At 41.3% G+C, this 17,371-nt stretch overlaps 1 protein-coding gene across 1 annotated transcript; it reads left to right on the forward strand.

The window, feature by feature from the left end:
- Positions 1 to 1,436: 1,436 nt before the first annotated feature.
- LOC141021840 (uncharacterized) lies at positions 1,437 to 1,760 on the forward strand. The gene has a single exon (XM_073497688.1). The coding sequence runs from the start codon at positions 1,437 to 1,439 to the stop codon at positions 1,758 to 1,760; it is 324 nt and encodes a 107-aa protein (XP_073353789.1).
- The last annotated feature ends 15,611 nt before the right edge of the window (positions 1,761 to 17,371 follow it).

The following is a 17,371-nucleotide window of genomic DNA, read 5'->3' on the forward strand; positions in this document are numbered from 1 at the left end:
AACTATGGACCCGAAGGTCTGAAGTAAACTACTCACACATCATCGGAGAGGCTATGGTGTTGATGTAGAAGCCCTCCGTGATCAATGCCCCCTCCGACAGAGCGCCGAAAAAGGCCCCAAGATGTGATCTCACGGGTACAGAAGGTTGCGGCGGTGGAAATAGGGTTTTGGCTCCGTATCTGATGTTTCCAGGCTATATGAGTATATATAGGCAAAGGAGGTCGGTCAGGGGAGCTACGAGGGGCCCACGAGGGTGGAGGGCACGCCCAGGGGGTAGGCGCGCCCCCTGCCTTGTGGCCTCCTTGTTCGTTTCTTGACGTCCACTCCAAGTCCTCTGGATCACGTTTGTTCCGAAAATCACGTTCCCGAAGGTTTTATTCCATTTGGACTCCGTTTGATATTCCTTTTCTGCGAAACACTGAAATAGGGAAAAAACAACAATTTGGGATGGGCCTCCGGTTAATAGGTTAGTCCCAAAAATAATATAAAAGTGTATAATAAATCCCATTAAACATCCAAAACAGAATATAATATAGCATGGAACAATAAAAAATTATAGATACGTTGGAGACGTATCAGCGTCCGAAAAATAACTCTACCTCCATTTAAGGGCCACAAAAAAATGGGGCGGGGGGGGGGGGGGGGGGCACCCCTCCCCCCTCCCGTGATAGGGGCTACATCAAGTACACGCAAAAAACAGATGCGTGATGCAACTCTAGACAATGAAGTGCATTTGGTTAGACAAAGCAGTGCGGTATCATAAGCAATGCAGTTTCGGAATACATACATGAATACACGGGCTGTAGCAAGTACATCAAATACATGTGCAGTACAAACCTATAGACAAATGCAGTGCTTTTGGTTAGACGAAGAAGTGCGGTATCATAAGCAATGCAGTTTCGGGAACACGTACGATACATATAAACGCGACAAATGCCCGTTCGCACAGAACATGGTGGTTAACAAATTGTACTGATGAAAAATAAAATAAAAAAACGACGTTCGGGGACAACCTCCCAATCCGAGCGGTTCCATCGCCACAAACCCACGATCACAGGCGCAACCCCAACCCACGATCTGCACAACCGCATCGTCAGCGAGATCGTGCAGTTCATCCGCTCCGGCCACTCCCCCCTTTAAAATCAGACCCCTGCCAACGCTTTCTCATCCACAACAACACAAGCATCCATTGTGCTGCCACCAAATCGCTCCATCACACCAATCTCCACAGAAGATACCAAGCCCTACTGCCGGCGATGGGGTTCATCAACGAGTACTGGAACGTGGAGGCGCATGGCAACACCAAGTTGCATGTCATCCACACCAACGACAAGAAGCAGATGACGACCTCCCTCAAGCAGTACGAGCGCCACCTCAGGCTCCAGCGCCACAAGATCGCCGGGATTGATCTCTAGTACAACAATGAGCCTGACGCGATGCAGAAACCCGCCCTCTTCCAACTCTCTGTCGACAAGACTCAGTCGGTGCTGCTCTTCCAACTGAGCGCCACTGAAAGGTGCGTCATCTTCGACAACTTCCTCGCTGACCCCAGGTACACCTTTGCTGGCTTCTCCATCAGAGGCGACAAAACCAGGCTAGAGCGCGTCAATCTGGAGGTCGCCAACTTCGTCGACACCCAGAAGGAATGGAGGGTGCCCGAGGCCACAAAGGAGTTGGACTCCCTTGCAGACGTCGCTGGCATGCTCGTTGACGACTACTACAACAACATGAAGAAGAAGATAACCAACGATGAACACTAGCGCTGGGCTACCCTGCCTCTGACCATGAGGCACATCGAGTACGCGGCAAAGGACGCCTACGGAGTGTACGAGATATGGAGCCGCATCACCCTCACCCAGGACGGGCTTCGCCGTGCAAAGCTGGAGAAGGAGGAGCCCCCCAAGAAGCGCACCGGGAGCAGCTGGGGAGACGCTACCTGGTGAAGAAGCAGACGGTGTCGGCCAAGAGCCAACATTGCTCGCGTTGTTTTAGATTTATCATCAAATTTGCTTTTTGTTGTTTGCTTATGTATCGTTAGTTTGCTTGTGATCATTTGCTTTTGTTGAAATTAGTTTGCTTGTCATACAGAATGACTTGTAATGATGAACTTTGCTTATGTTATGAAGAACTTTATTTGAATTACAAAACTAGAGTTCAACATTAGAACATAATGTAGTGCACATAAAGTATGTGATTCGAGCAGTGTACAAAACGGACGAAGATGCAGTGCACAAATAGGATGCATGCATTGAAAAATGTGTACACCTGTAGTACAACACTCTAATGAATGCAGTGCACACATGCCCAACAAAGCAGTGCACACCGTACACTAGAAAAAAGAATACATAAGAGCAAAAACACGAAAAAATGCGACCTGTATATGTAGTGCAGAATGTGTGAACATGCAGTACAGAGACATGATCAATGCAGTGCCCACATGATTTACTACACAGTGCACACCCCATATTAGAAAATTATGTAAGAGGAAAAATACACCTGCAGTACAGCACTCTGACGAATGCAGTGCACACATACCCAACAAAGCAGTGCACACAGTACACTAGAAAAAGAATACGTAAGAGGAAAAAACACGAAAAGAAAATGCGACCAGCATGTAGTGCACAAAAATGCACCTGTATATGTAGTGCGGAATGTGTGAACATGCAGTACAGAGACATGATGAATGCAGTGCACAAATGATTTACTAAGCAGTGCACGCCCGATATTAGAAAATATGTAAGACGAAAAAATACAAAGAAAAAAATTGACCACCCAGGTGAAACCAGGCCCCAGCCAGTCTCGTAGTAAGTCTACGCCCACAGTAGGTGAGTCCGTTCTGAGCCACGATACATGGGGCCGGGCACACATGGGGCCACAGGTCAGAGTGGATAGAGCAGTGAGCGCCGTGTATAAGCGCCCAAATAAGTAACAAAGGAGTTCGATACGGATGCCTCACCAGGGCTTATAAACAGGTCGTGCGTGCTCTCCACGGGCAAGGTGGGACTAAACATTAGGGTGCACACACAGCGCACCGGGAACCAGCCGTGCTAACAGGTCGACTTGGGCCGAATGCGTCTTCACTCCCCAAACACAGGCCCAACACGCAAAAGAGAGGCCGCTGAAATTAAAAAAATCCCACATACCACAAAAAACCACGGCCCAATAAAAATATAAACAATAACTAGAAAAATAAAAAACAAACACAATCCACGCATTCTGCAGTTCGTTGTAATACGACAATGCAGTTCGCTAGATTCAAGTAAGCAGTGTTGTTGCTTCTCAAATGCATTCGCGTACACTGAATCGGAATCAATCCACCACCTAACACCAACCACAACATTTATTACTTCCGTTGCTCAATTGGCTGCATAAAAACCTATCCATTCGTGCTCCAGGCTGACACAACTCCTCCCCCCGTTCCTCTTTTTCTTCAAATCATAGATCTAGGGTTCCTCCCATACCCAGCCGTGGACTGTTCGTGCGGGTGTTTGGCAAGGATGGCGTCGGTAGCGGACAAATGCGTGTACGCAGAGGGTCTAGAGCTCACCAACACCGAGTGGTGCAGCATGCTCGTTTGCCTGACGATACCCATCAGGGGGTTTCGGGCACCATTTCTTCATCGCCTCACACCCGCAGACTTGCACGAAAGTTGGGTATGTTTTTCCCCTCACAATTTTTGACACAATCTACGCTGCAAATCCACATCTGGAAGTATATTTCCATCAATTTGTTCAGTAGTATCAACAAATACAAACAGAATTTGTATTGTTTTTCAGATTTGTTAGCTATTAAGACTAGATAGTTCCACCTATTTTTCTTCAGTACCACACCAGGTATCGACACTAGTTAGATCAGAACCCCAACACACGAACAAAAAAGAGGGTCAATAGATCAGTGTTGCAGTTCTCTTAACATGCTAGCGAAGTACACTATAAATGACCTTGCAGGACAAACATGTTACAGTATAATATATATCCTACTAAAACTAGGTCAATTCCGTATATAAGTTTGTTCATACATTGCCACTACTTTATAAAATAGTAGTATATATATGTACATATTTAAGCCAACATAAACAGATCATCCTAAGTATAAAGAAAAACATTTGCTGTTTAGTTATAAAAATTCTTTTTCCATCCATTTCAAAATGCAGAAACTGCCATCCACAATAAAATTTCTTGCTCCGAGTTCAGGGAAGGTTACTTTGGAGACACAACACAAGAACGGGTATGCAGACATGCAAGCTAACTACCACATCGACTCTGAAGACTGCATCAACATAACTACTGGTTGGAAAGATTTTGTCTCCCAGAATGGCTTTGAGGTCGGAGAAGTGGCCATGGTGTTTTTCTACAAAGAAGAAGACTCCCTGAAGTTTACAATATTTGCACTATAGGCTGTCTAAGATGAAGCAAGCCATCAGTGGCATATTTCTAATGCTTTGCTTATGTTGTATGCTTTTAAAATTATGTCCATCAGACACTTTGAACGGTGCCTATTTAAAGTATGCAACCTCATTTGCATCATGTTATCACCATTTTTAGACAAGTTGCTGCTGACAGAAATGCATTTCTCTCATACACATAGTGTGGTCCTAAATATAAAAAATACAGTCCTCTGAACAGTAACAATGCAATGCGAATGGTCGAAACTTTGCAGTTAACATATGATGTTCAAAAGAATTCTCATAGTATGCAGTTCAAAAAAATTGTCATAATAACTATTCAACTAACACCAGCATATAATGGACCATCTATTCTAATAGCAGAATAGCAGATTAACCATACTGCTAATGTAGTACGAAAGTGCATATTATGTCCTCTAAAACACAGAATGCAGTTTAAGAAAAGAGAAATCTCATAAGCTGCCTTGGCCACTGTAATGCAGCTACAACAAAGTCCACTACTAACGAAAATGCAGTGCACTACAACGTATGCCAGAACTACAACAATAAAATTAAAGCAGTAGAAATCCAGACATGTGGGAGACTAACGAAGGTGCCAATTCACTCACACTTCCATAACTTGCCTAAAAATTGTCCAACCACTAAACTATCGAAAAATACCCCGTAAAAAATTACACGGAACACACTGTCACTGGATGAACAACATCAACTTTTCTTTAAAAATTGCAATTCAAAAAATGAAGATTATAGCCGCAACACAATGAATTCAAACCAACAGTGACAGTAATTACAAGATTCAAAAACGCATCGACACACAAAATCCAAAAAATCAATAAGAACAGAGGAGCGGACGAAGCTCACCCGCCACACAATCAAATTCGCAGGGATTGAAAACTAACTCCTAAAAATTACACAAATACTAGAGTAAAGGGAGCGATTAAACGAACGATATCAAAGAATTCCTACTAATAAACAACATCCGAGCGCCAAAAAGTCGCATCCGACACAATCACGAAAAAAGAGAGCAAAGCTCGTCCGCCAAATCCCTCGATTTACCTAGATTTTAGTCATTTTTTCAGCAAATTACAATGAAAAAGGTCAAATGGTGCCCAGGAACAAATTAAATAATACAGGAACACTCGATTCCACAAAGAACAAACGGGGGTCCGCCAGAAAATGAAGCAGTTCAACCGTAGAGCATTTCAGTGCTCAATGTAAAGAGGATGTAGTTCGCTTCTGTTGAGCGTGTAGTGCGGAAGTGTTATCAGAATAACTATTCTGCTATTCTGTTTCACGTAACAGAATATTATTCTGTTCCCCTACTTTAACCGACGCAGTTGACAGGTTGGACTGACATCATTTGCCACCTGAACTGATCTTCCCGCGTCTTCAACGGAGGGAAACAAGGGATTCAACAGGGAGCTTCCGGGTGTTTTCCGGCGCGGTGTTGCGGCCATTCATTGCCAGGAGACATGTATGGGGTTTCGCACGTGCGCGTTGGTGGAGGTGTTGCGGGCGTTGGTGTTTACCGTGTTGTTCGTAGCCGTCGATTTTACGTCCGCTTGTTGTTTTATGTGTTATGGGGATATGAGAATGATCGGTGGGTTAGAGTTTTTGGAGATTCTTTGACTGCAATTTCTAATGAGAAGTTTTGCTGTTCTTAGTCGTTGGCCATGGCTGCCATGCAAATGTGTTCTTCTTTTTCTAATGTTTTATTTTCGAATTGGCATTGCAGGGAGAGAGATGAGGATTCTGTGAATAGATTTGTGTTGTCAATTTTGCTTGTTGAGTTGGTTCTACCCCGGATTCCCATGTGATTTGGTCATTGGCGGAGGTGGTTGACTGTAGCCTACGATTTCTTGTAATCTGGTCAAACTGTGTAATTAAGTTTTGTGTTTTTCTGTGTTGTTTGAATGGTTGTCGTATGTGTAGTTGGACCGCTCCGTGTCAAAGTTGTATTACTGTGCGTTGACGTCAGAGTAAGTAGTTTCTATTGGCTGCCTACCCAACCATCTGCACTTTGAATGTAAAGCCCCTGTCCTCTGTCACTTTCATTCCACCAGCTGCCACCAAAGAAAAGCCAGATGGATCCTGAGCTGGGAGAGGTCACAGAAGAGGAGGGGGATGCCGTCGATGTGAGGCCTGCAGTAGCAAAGCATATGAGGAGGAGGAGGCGCAGGCGCAGGCGCAGGTAGAGGGCACGACGTGCTGCCGAGGAGGAGGTGGAGGAAGAGTTCAACAAACGCCTTGCCCACGAGGTGATGGATACTTGCAACTCCAATGAACTGGAGCTAATTTTCCAAGACGGCGGGGGAAGGAACCATATACAGATCATCAGGTGGGCTAGGGTTAGAGCAGCCACGGCTCCACATCCATCCAGCAGGGCCAAATGGCGTTGTTTCTTTGATAGCTATGACTGAAGTACTGAATTTTTATGTTTTTAAGATTGTGTTGTGAGAGACCAGATGGTTGAATGGCTAAATGAATTCATCGGTCTACCTCTGAATGAGTTGTTTTATCTACACTAGATGATGCCCCGCGCATTGCGGCGGGATTTTGTATGAAATAATTTTTCTCTTATAGTGAGATAATTTGTTTATCAGTATTTCATCACATCTCTATGTATAAGTTTAAAATTGGATAAAAACAAAATAAAATATGCATACATGCCTCACTTGTCATTCATAGAACACTCGAGTATTCTCTATGAGCTGCATGTATGCGTTATTTTTTCTTACTCAAAACACTCATAGACTGACAGTTACAACATGCATTTGCATGCATGCGCCAGTTACTACATGTGGTTCATGCAGTGATGTCGCTTGAAGCTACGTCCATATTTCCCCAAAGAGGAAGGGATGATGCAACACAGTGGCGGTAGGTATTTCCCTCAGATATGAAACCAAGGTTATCGAACCAGTAGGAGAACCAAGCAACACAACGTAAACATCCCCTGCACACAAATAACAACAACTCGCGACCCAACGTGTTAACGGGGTTGTCAATCCCTTCCGGGGTACGGCGCCTCAAGATAGGCAAAGGACGTGAGGTAAATTTGTAGTAGATTGATAAATCGAACGCCAAACAAAATAAATAGAAATAAAATGCAGCGAGGTATTTTTTATTTTTGGTTTAGTAGATCTGAAAATAAATGCAAGGAAAAAGTAGATCGCAAAGGCAAATATATGAGAAAGAAGACCCGGTGGCCGTAGGTTTCACTAGTGGCTTCTCTCGAGAAAAATAGCAAATGGTGGGTAAACAAATTACTGTTGGGCAATTGATAGAACTTAAAATAATCATGATGATATCCAGGCAATAATCATTATATAAGCATCACGTCCAAGATTAGTAGACCGATTCCTGCATGCATCTACTAGTATTACTCCACACATCGACCGCTATCCAGCATGCATCTAGGGTAGTAAGTTCATGGAAAAACGGGGTAATGCAATAAGAACGATGACATGATGTAGACAAGATCCATCTATGTAGAGATAGACCCCATCGTTTTATCCTTAGTAGCAATGATACATACGTGCCGTTTCCCTTTCTGTCACTAGGATCAAGCACCATAAGATCGAACCCACTACAAAGCACCTCTTCCAATTGCAAGATAAATAGATCAAGTTGGCCAAACAAAACCCAAATATCAGATAAGAAATACGAGGCTATAAGAGATCATGCATATTAGAGACCAAAGAAACTCAAATAACTTTCATGGATATAAAAAGATATAACTGATCATAAACTCAAAGTTCATCAGATCCCAACAAACACACCGCAAAAGAGTTACATCATATGGATCTCCAAGAGACCATTGTATTGAGAATTTAGTGAGAGAGAGAAAGCCATCTAGCTACTAACTACGACCCGAAGGTCTACAAAGAACTACTCAGGCATCATCAAAGAGACACCAATGGAGATGGTGAACCCCATCCGAGATGGTGTCTAGATTGGAACTGGTGGTTCTGGACTCTGCGGCTGCTGGATGAATATTTCATCGATGCCTCTAGGTCTTATGGAATATTGGGGTATTTATAGAGCAAAGAGGCGGTCCGAGGGGCACCCGAGGTGGGCACAACCCACCAGGGCGCGCCTGGGCCTCCTGGCGCGCCCTGGTGGGTTGTGCCTCCCTCGGGGCACCCCCCAGGCGCAGCCAGGGCCCGCTGTATTCTTTCTAGCCCATAAAAATTCTCCATGGAGTTTCGTGGCATTTGGACTCCGTCTGATATTGATTTTCTGCGATGTAAAAAACATGGAAAAACAGCAACTGGCACTTGGCACTATGTCAGTACGTCAGTACCAAAAAAATGATATAAAATAACTATAAAATGATTATAAAACATCCAAGATTGATAATATAACAGCATGTAACAATAAAAAATTATAGATACGTTGGAGACGTATCAGCATCCCCAAGCTTAACTCCTACTCGTCCTCGAGTTGGTAAGTGATAAAAACAGAATTTTTGATGTGGAATGCTGCCTACCATGTCATATCATATTCTTTTCTTTATAGCATGGACAATTGGACTTTTATGTGATTCAAAGCAATAGTCTAGTTTTGACATAATAATTTAGATACTCAAGCATATCAACAAGCAACCATGTCTTTCAAAATATCAATGCTAAAATAAGTTATCCCTAGCCCATCATGCTCAAACATTGATCCATTCATGAAACACACTCAAATATTAGCTACACCCAATACTTAAGTACGATCATATTGCCTCCTAGTTGGTGCTTTTTATGAGAGAAGATGGAGACTCAAATTCAAAATAAATATTGCATAAAGTAAAAGAAAGGCCCTTCGCAGAGGGAAGTAGGGATTTGTAGAGGTGCCAGAGCTCAAAGCGAAAAATTAGAGATAAAAACATTTTGAGAGGTGTATCCATCCCACCAACGAAAACGACTTAGAGTTCCCAACACTTTCCATGCTAGATATGCCGTAGGCAGTTCCCAAACAGAAAATAAAGTTTATTCCTTTTTCCACCATACTTTCACTTTCCATGGTTAGCCGTATCCACGGTTGCCCTCCATAACACTTTCCAAGGAATTTATTATTTGACAACATAAAGTAAATTCATTTTTGCATTTCGGGACTGGGCATCCCTAAAACCTTTGCCTTACTCTCGTGCAATGACAAGTGAATAAACACTAATCGTGAGAATAACACATCCAACATGGAAAATATTAGCCACCCCTCACCGCTCCGCGAGCGAAACAAACACACAAAAGAGAAGCTTATTTTGAAAATTATAGATGGCACATGCAAATTTTCTTAGAGCGGCAAAAGAATACTGCATATAGGTAGATATAGTGGACTCATGTGGCAAAACTGGTCTAAAGGATTTTGGATGCACAAGTAGAGGTCATACTTAGTGCAAAATGAAGGCTAGCAAAAGATTGAGAAGCGACCAACCAAGAAACGGATAACCTCATAAGCAAGCATTTAAGCATAAATAACACCGAATAATGCACCACAAGTAGGATATGATTTCATTGCATGACTATTGACTTTCGTACTTGCATAGCGAATCACAAACCTTAACACCAATATTCTTACTAGAGCACAATTACTCATCAACATAACTCACATATCACACCATCATATCTCAAAACTATCACTAACAATCAAGTTTATTTTGTCCAATGATCTTCATGAATGTTTTTATTATATCCTTCTTGGATATCTATCACATTGGAACTAATTTTCATGTGTTGCTTTTCATAAGCTCAAACAAATATAAGTGAAGATCATGAGCATAATTTTTCTTCTTTCTCTCAAAATAATTTAAGTGAAGCAAGAGAGAATTTCTTGAAAATTCTACTAACTCTCAAATAAATCTAAGTGAAGCAAGAGAGCATTTCTTCAAAAATACTAAGCACACCGTGCTCAAAAAGATATAAGTGAAGCACTAGAGCAAGTCCATAGCTCATAAAATTTTTAAGTGAAGCATAGAGAGCAAGTCTAACAAGTCATGACATAATTTTGGCTCTCCCAAATAAGTGTGTCCAGCAAGAATTGATGACTTAAAACATAGAATAAAACAAGCAAAGACTCATATCATACAAGACGCTCCAAGCAAAACACATATCATGTGACGAATAAAAATATAGCTTCAAGTAAAATACCGATAGTTGTTGGAAGAAAGCGGGGATGCCACTCGGGGGCATCCCCAAGCTTAGTTGGTTGCTCATTTTTGGATAATAGCTTGGGATGCCGGGTCATCCCCAAGCTTATGCTCTTCTATCCTTCCTTCATCCATCATAAGATAACCCAAAACTTGAAAACTCCAATCACACAAAACTCAACAAAACCTTCGTGAGATCTGTTAGTGTAAGAAAAATAAATCACTACTATAAGTGCTATATCAAACCAATTCTTATTTTGTTTTTGTATTATATCTACTGTATTCTAACTTTTCTATGGCAAAAACTCATCAAAGAAAACCATAGAGCCATCAAAATAAGCACACAACACAAAGAAAACAGAATCTGTCAAAACAGAACAGTGTGTAGCAATCTTATTTGTTCGAATACTTCTGGAACTCCAAAAATTCTGAAAAACTTGGACGACCTGGGTAATTTGTATATTAATCTTATGCAAAAATAATTGGCATTTTGTCTAGTTCTGCTGATTTTTAACAATTATTTTCGTGAGCACAAAGTTTCCGTCTTTTTCAGCAAGATCAAACAACTATCACCCAAGAAGATCCTATTGGTTCTACTTGGCACAAACACTAATTAAAACATAAAAAACACAATCATAACAGTAGCATAATTGTGCTAACACTCAAGAACAGAAAGCAAAGAGCAAAAATAAAATTTATTCATTGAGTTGCCTCCCAATAAGCGCTATAGTTTTACGCCCTTAGCTAGGCATAAAGCAGGGATCTAAGTTTTGTCATCTTTGGTTCGAGATCCATAAGATGCCCTCATGATTGATTCATAAGGTGGCTTAATTCTTGTTCTAGGGAAGTGTTCCATACCTTTCCTCAAAGGAAATTGGAACTTAATATTGCCTTCTTTCATATCAATCACGTCACCGGTAGTGCGTAAAAACGGTCTACCAAGAATAATTGGACAAGACGGATTGCAATCAATATCAAGAACAATAAAATCTATGGGCACATAATTCCTATTTGCAAGAATAAGAACATCATTAATTCTTCCCATAGGCTTTTTAATACTAAAATCCGCCAAGTGCAAGTTCAAAGAACATTCTTCGAGATTAGTAAGACCAAGCACATCACATAAAGATTTCGGAATTGTAGAAACACTAGCACCCAAGTCACACAAAGCAAAACACTCATAATTTTTAATCTTGACTTTGATAGTAGGTTCCCATTCATCATGTAATTTTCTAGGAATTGAAACATCTAATTCCAATTTTTCTTTAAGAGCTTTCATCATACAATCAACAATATGTTTAGTAAAAGCTTTATTTTGTTCATAGGCATGGGGTGAATTTATCATGGATTGCAACAAAGAAATACAATCAATCAAAGAGCAACTATCATAATTAAAGTCTTTGTAATCCAAAAGAGTGGGTACATCACTAGCTAAAGTGTTGACCTCTCCAAACCCACTTTCATCAATTTTCTCAACAAGATTTTCACCCTCCGAAATATTGGGACGCCTTCTACCTAAAGTTGACTCTTCTCCAGTCCTTTTTTCATCAATCTTAACTTTACTAAACAAATAATCAATAGAAGAAACACCAATCATTTTAAGATCTTCATCACTTTTATCTTCTAACGAGATTGGTTTTGCAGCCATTTGATTTACTAAGGTAGCTTGAGCATCGGATATTTTTCCTAGCAAACTTTCAGCAAAAGCATACTTAGATTGAAGATTACAAACTTCTCTACTAATATCATCAAGTTGTTTTGTGATAGCATCTAGCACAACGGAGTGTTCCTTAAGTTCTTTAGTAAAATACTTATTATGCTCAAATTGTGTAGTCATATATTCCTTAGTACTTTTCTCAATTTCAAGCAAAATATTTGGGTAAGGAACATCATAATATTTTCTTTGAGGCATCATGACTATGCAAACAAGGTTGCACACAAAAAACAGATCCGACAAGAAAACGGCGAATGGGAAAAGAGAGGCGAATAAAACGGCAAATTTTTGTGAAGTGGGGGAGAAGAAAACGAGAGGCAAATGGAAAATAATGTAAATTGCGAGGAGATGAGATTTGTGATTAGGAACCTGGTATATGTTGAAGATCCTCCCCGGCAACGGCGCCAGAAATTCCTTTTGATGTCGCTTGAAGCTACGTCGGTATTTCCCCAAAGAGGAAGGGATGATGCAGCCCAGCGGCGGTAGGTATTTCCCTCAGATATGAAACCAAGGTTATCGAACCAGTAGGCGAACCAAGCAACACAACGTAAACAGCCCCTGCACATAAATAACAATAACTCACAACCTGACGTGTTAAAGGGGTTGTCAATCCTTTCCGGGGTACGGCGCCTCAAGATAGGCAAAGGACGTGAGGTAAATTTGTAGTAGATTGATAGATCGAACACCAAATAAAATAAATAGAAATAAAATGCAGCAAGGTATTTTTGTATTTTTGGTTTAATAGATCAGAAAATAAATGCAAGGAAAAAGTAGATCGCAAAGGCAAATATATGAGAAAGAAAACCCGGGGGCCGTAGGTTTCACTAGTGGGTTCGCTCGAGAAAAATAGCAAACGGTGGGTAAACAAATTACTATTGGGCAATTGATAGAACTTCAAATAATCATGACGATATCCAGGAAATGATCATTATATAGGCATCACGTCCAAGATTAGTAGACCGACTCCTGCATGCATCTAGTACTATTACTCCACACATCGACCGCTATCTAGCATGCATCTAGTGTATTAAGTTCATGGAAAAACGGAGTAATGGAATAAGAACGATGACATGATGTAGACAAGATCTATCTATGTAGAGATAGACCCCATCGTTTTATCCTTAGTAGCAACGATACATACGTGTCGTTTCCCTTTCTGTCATTGGGATCAAGCACCGTAAGATCAAACCCACTACAAAGCACCTCTTCCCATTGCAAGATAAATAGATCAAGTTGGCCAAACAAAACCCAAATATCAGAGAAAAATACGAGGCTATAAGAGATCATGCATATAAGAGATCAAAGAAACTCAAATAACTTTCATGGATATAAAAAGATATAACTGATCATAAACTCGAAGTTCATCAGATCCCAACAAACACACCGCAAAAGAGTTACATCATATGAATCTCCAAGAGACCATTGTATTGAGAATTTAGCGAGAGAGAGAAAGCCATTTAGCTACAAACTACGGACCCGAAGGTCTACAAAGAACTACTCACGCATCATCGGAGAGGCACCAATGGAGGTGGTGAACCCCATCCGAGATGGTGTCTAGATTGGATCTGGTGGTTCTGGACTCTACGGCGGCTGGATGAATATTTCGTCGATGTCTCTAGGGTTTCTGGAATATTGGGGTATTTATAGAGCAAAGAGGCGGTCCGGGGGTCACCCGAGGTGGGCACAACCCACCAGGGCGCGCCTGGGCCTCCTGGCACGCCCTGGTGGGTTGTGCCTCCCTCGGGGCACCCCCAGGCACAGCCAGGGCCCGTTGTGTTCCTTCTGGCCCATAAAAATTCTCCGTGGAGTTTCGTGGCATTTGGACTCCGTCTGATATTGATTTTCTGCGATATAAAAACATGAAAAAATAACAACTGGCACTTGGCACTAAGTCAATAGTTTAGTACCATAAAAATGATATAAAATGACTATAAAATGATTATAAAGCATCCAAGATTGATAATATTACAGCACGGAACAATAAAAAATTATAGACTTGGAGAAGTATCATGCAGCAGCTCTCAATGTGTAGATCGGACGCGTATTATTGAATGATCTACTATATCCAATGGCTAATTTAATTTGGGTGATGTGGCTTAAGGAGAAGCAAGATAATTCCTAGTAGTGTGGACTAGCTATTTAGATATAGAATATATGTTGGTATGTGCACTTTGAACTGCTACCGTATGTGCACTCCAATAATTATTTTGAACTGCTGCTATATCTGAAGTCGAACTGCTTTGCGGTCAATGTTGTATGACTTGTATAATAACTATTTTCTACCAGCTGGCTGCCCACCTACCTATTTATTATTTTTGTGATCTGCAAGTCTTCCTGGCTATAAATTCTATCCATCGATGTGTGCTGTGTGGCTCAGTCTCCCCCTCCTTTTTCTTCCGTCTTCCAAAATCAGATCTAGGTTCCTCCCTCTTCTCTCTGTTGTTTTCTTCCCTTTTCCCGTGTTTCCCATGGAGGATTGTTCATGCGGGTGTCTCGCAAAGATGGCGCGCATAGCTGACGACTGTGTGTACGAATCTGGTTTGGGGCTCACCGAGAGTCAGCGCCGTGGGCAACTTTCGTTGCTGCTGTACATCAATGATGCTTGCTTGAACTACGTCGGTATTTCCCCAAAGAGGAAGGGATGATGCAACACAGCAACGGTAGGTATTTCCCTCAGTGATGAGACCAAGGTTATCGAACTAGTAGGAGAACCACGCAACACTACGTGAACGACACCTGTACACAAATAACAAATACTCACAACCCGACGTATTAAAGGGGTTGTCAATCCCTTTCGGGCAACGGCGCTAGAAATTGGCAAATGGACGTGAGAAAGTTGTAATAAATTGATAGATAGATCGCCAAATAAAATAAAGTGCAGCAAGGTATTTTTGTATTTTTGGTTTAATAGATCTGAAAATAAAAGCAAATAAAAATAGATCGTGAAGGCAAATATAATAAAGAAGAGACCCGGGGGCCGTAGATTTCACTAGTGGCTTTCTCTCGAGAAAAATAACCAACGGTGGGTAAACGAACTACTGTTGGGCAATTGATAAAACTTCAAATAATCATGACGATATCCAGGCAATGATCATTATATAGGCATCACGTCCAAGATTAGTAGACCGACTCCTGCCTGCATCTACTACTATAACTCCACACATCGACCGCTATCCAACACGCATCTAGTGTATTAAGTTCATGGAAAAACGGAGTAATGCAATAATAACGATGACATGATGTAGAAAAGATCTATTTATGTAGAAATAGACCCCATCTTGTTATCCTTAATGCCAACGATACATACGTGTCGGTTCCCCTTCTGTCACTGGGATCAAGCACCGTAAGATAGAACCCATCACAAAGCACCTCTTCCCATTGCAAGATAAATAGATCAAGTTGGCCAAACAAAACCCAAATATCGGAGAAGAAATATGAGGCTATAAACAATCATGCATATAAGAGATCAAAGAAAACTCAAATAACTTTCATGGATAAAAAGATAGATCTGATCATAAACTCAAAGTTCATCGGATCCCAACAAACACACCGCAAAAAGGGTTACATCATATGGATCTCCAAGAGACCATTGTATTGAGAATCAAAAGAGAGAAAGGAAGCCATCTAGCTACTAACTACGGACCCGTAGGTCTACAAAGAACTACTCACGCATCATCGGAGAGGCACCAATGGACATGATGAACCCCTCCGTGATGGTGTCTAGATTGCATCTGGTGGTTCTGGAACTTGCGGCGGCTGGAATTGATCTTCGTCGATTCCCCTAGGGTTTCTGGAATATTGGGGTATTTATAGAGCAAAGAGGCGGTTCGGGAGGCCACCAAGGTGGGCACAACCCACTAGGGCACGCCTGGGCCTCCAGGCGCGCCCTGGTGTCTTGTGCTCACCTCGGGCTCCCTCTTCGATACTTCTTTGGCCCACTGGATGTCTTCTGGTCAAAAAAATCCACAAAAAGTTTTGCTGCGTTTGGACTCTGTTTGATATTGATTTCCTGCGATGTAAAAAAACATGCAGAAAACAACAACTCGCACGGGGCACTATGTCAGTAGGTTAGTACCAGAAAATGATATAAAATGACTATAAAATGATTGTAAACATCCAAGAATGATAATATAACAGCATGGAAAAATAAAAAAAAATTAGATACGTTGGAGACGTATCAACATCCCCAAGCTTAATTCCCGCTCATCCTCGAGTAGGTAAATGATAAAAACAGAATTTTTGATGTGGAATGCTGCCTAACATATTCATCACATATTCTTTTGTTTGTAGCATGGACATTTGGACTTTTATATGGTTCAAAGCAATAGTCTAGTTTTGCATGAGGACTTAAATACTCAAGCATATCAACAAGCAACCATGTCTTTCAAAATATCAACACTAAAGCAAGTTAGCCCTAGCCCATTATGCTCAATCATTGATCCATTCATGAAACACACTTGCATATTAACTACACCCAATGCTCAAGTACGATCATAGTGCCCCTTAGTTGGTGCTTTATAAGATAAGATGGAGACTCAAATAAAAATAGAAATTGAAAAAGTAAAAGAAAGGCCCTTCGCGGAGGGAAGTAGGGATTTGTAGAGGTGTTAGAGCTCAAAGCAAAAAAGATAGAGATAAAAACATTTTGGGAGGCATGCTTTTCCTGTCAACGAGAACAATCGAGTAGTTCCCAATACTTTCCATTCTAGATATATCACAGGCGATTCCCAAACAGAAATTAAAGTTTATTCCTTTTTCAACCATACTTTCACTTTCCATGGCTAGCCGTATCCACGGGTGCCTTCCATACCAACACTTTCCAAGGAATTTATTATTTGACAACATAAAGTAAATTCATTTTTCATTTCGGTACTGGGCATCCCTAATACCTTTGCCTTACTCTCGTGCAATGCCAAGTGAATAAAAATTCATCTTGAGAATAACATATCTAGCATGGAAATATATTAGCCACCCCCTACCGTTTCATGAGCGGTACGAGCACACAAAAGAGAAATTTATTTTGAAAACTAGAGATGGCACATACAAATTTGCTTAGAACGGCAAAAGAATACCGCATATAGGTAGGTATGGTGGACTCATGTGGCAAAACTGGTTTAAA

This window comes from Aegilops tauschii, chromosome 4, assembly GCF_002575655.3.
Source record: "Aegilops tauschii subsp. strangulata cultivar AL8/78 chromosome 4, Aet v6.0, whole genome shotgun sequence".
Taxonomy (NCBI): Eukaryota; Viridiplantae; Streptophyta; class Magnoliopsida; order Poales; family Poaceae; genus Aegilops; species Aegilops tauschii.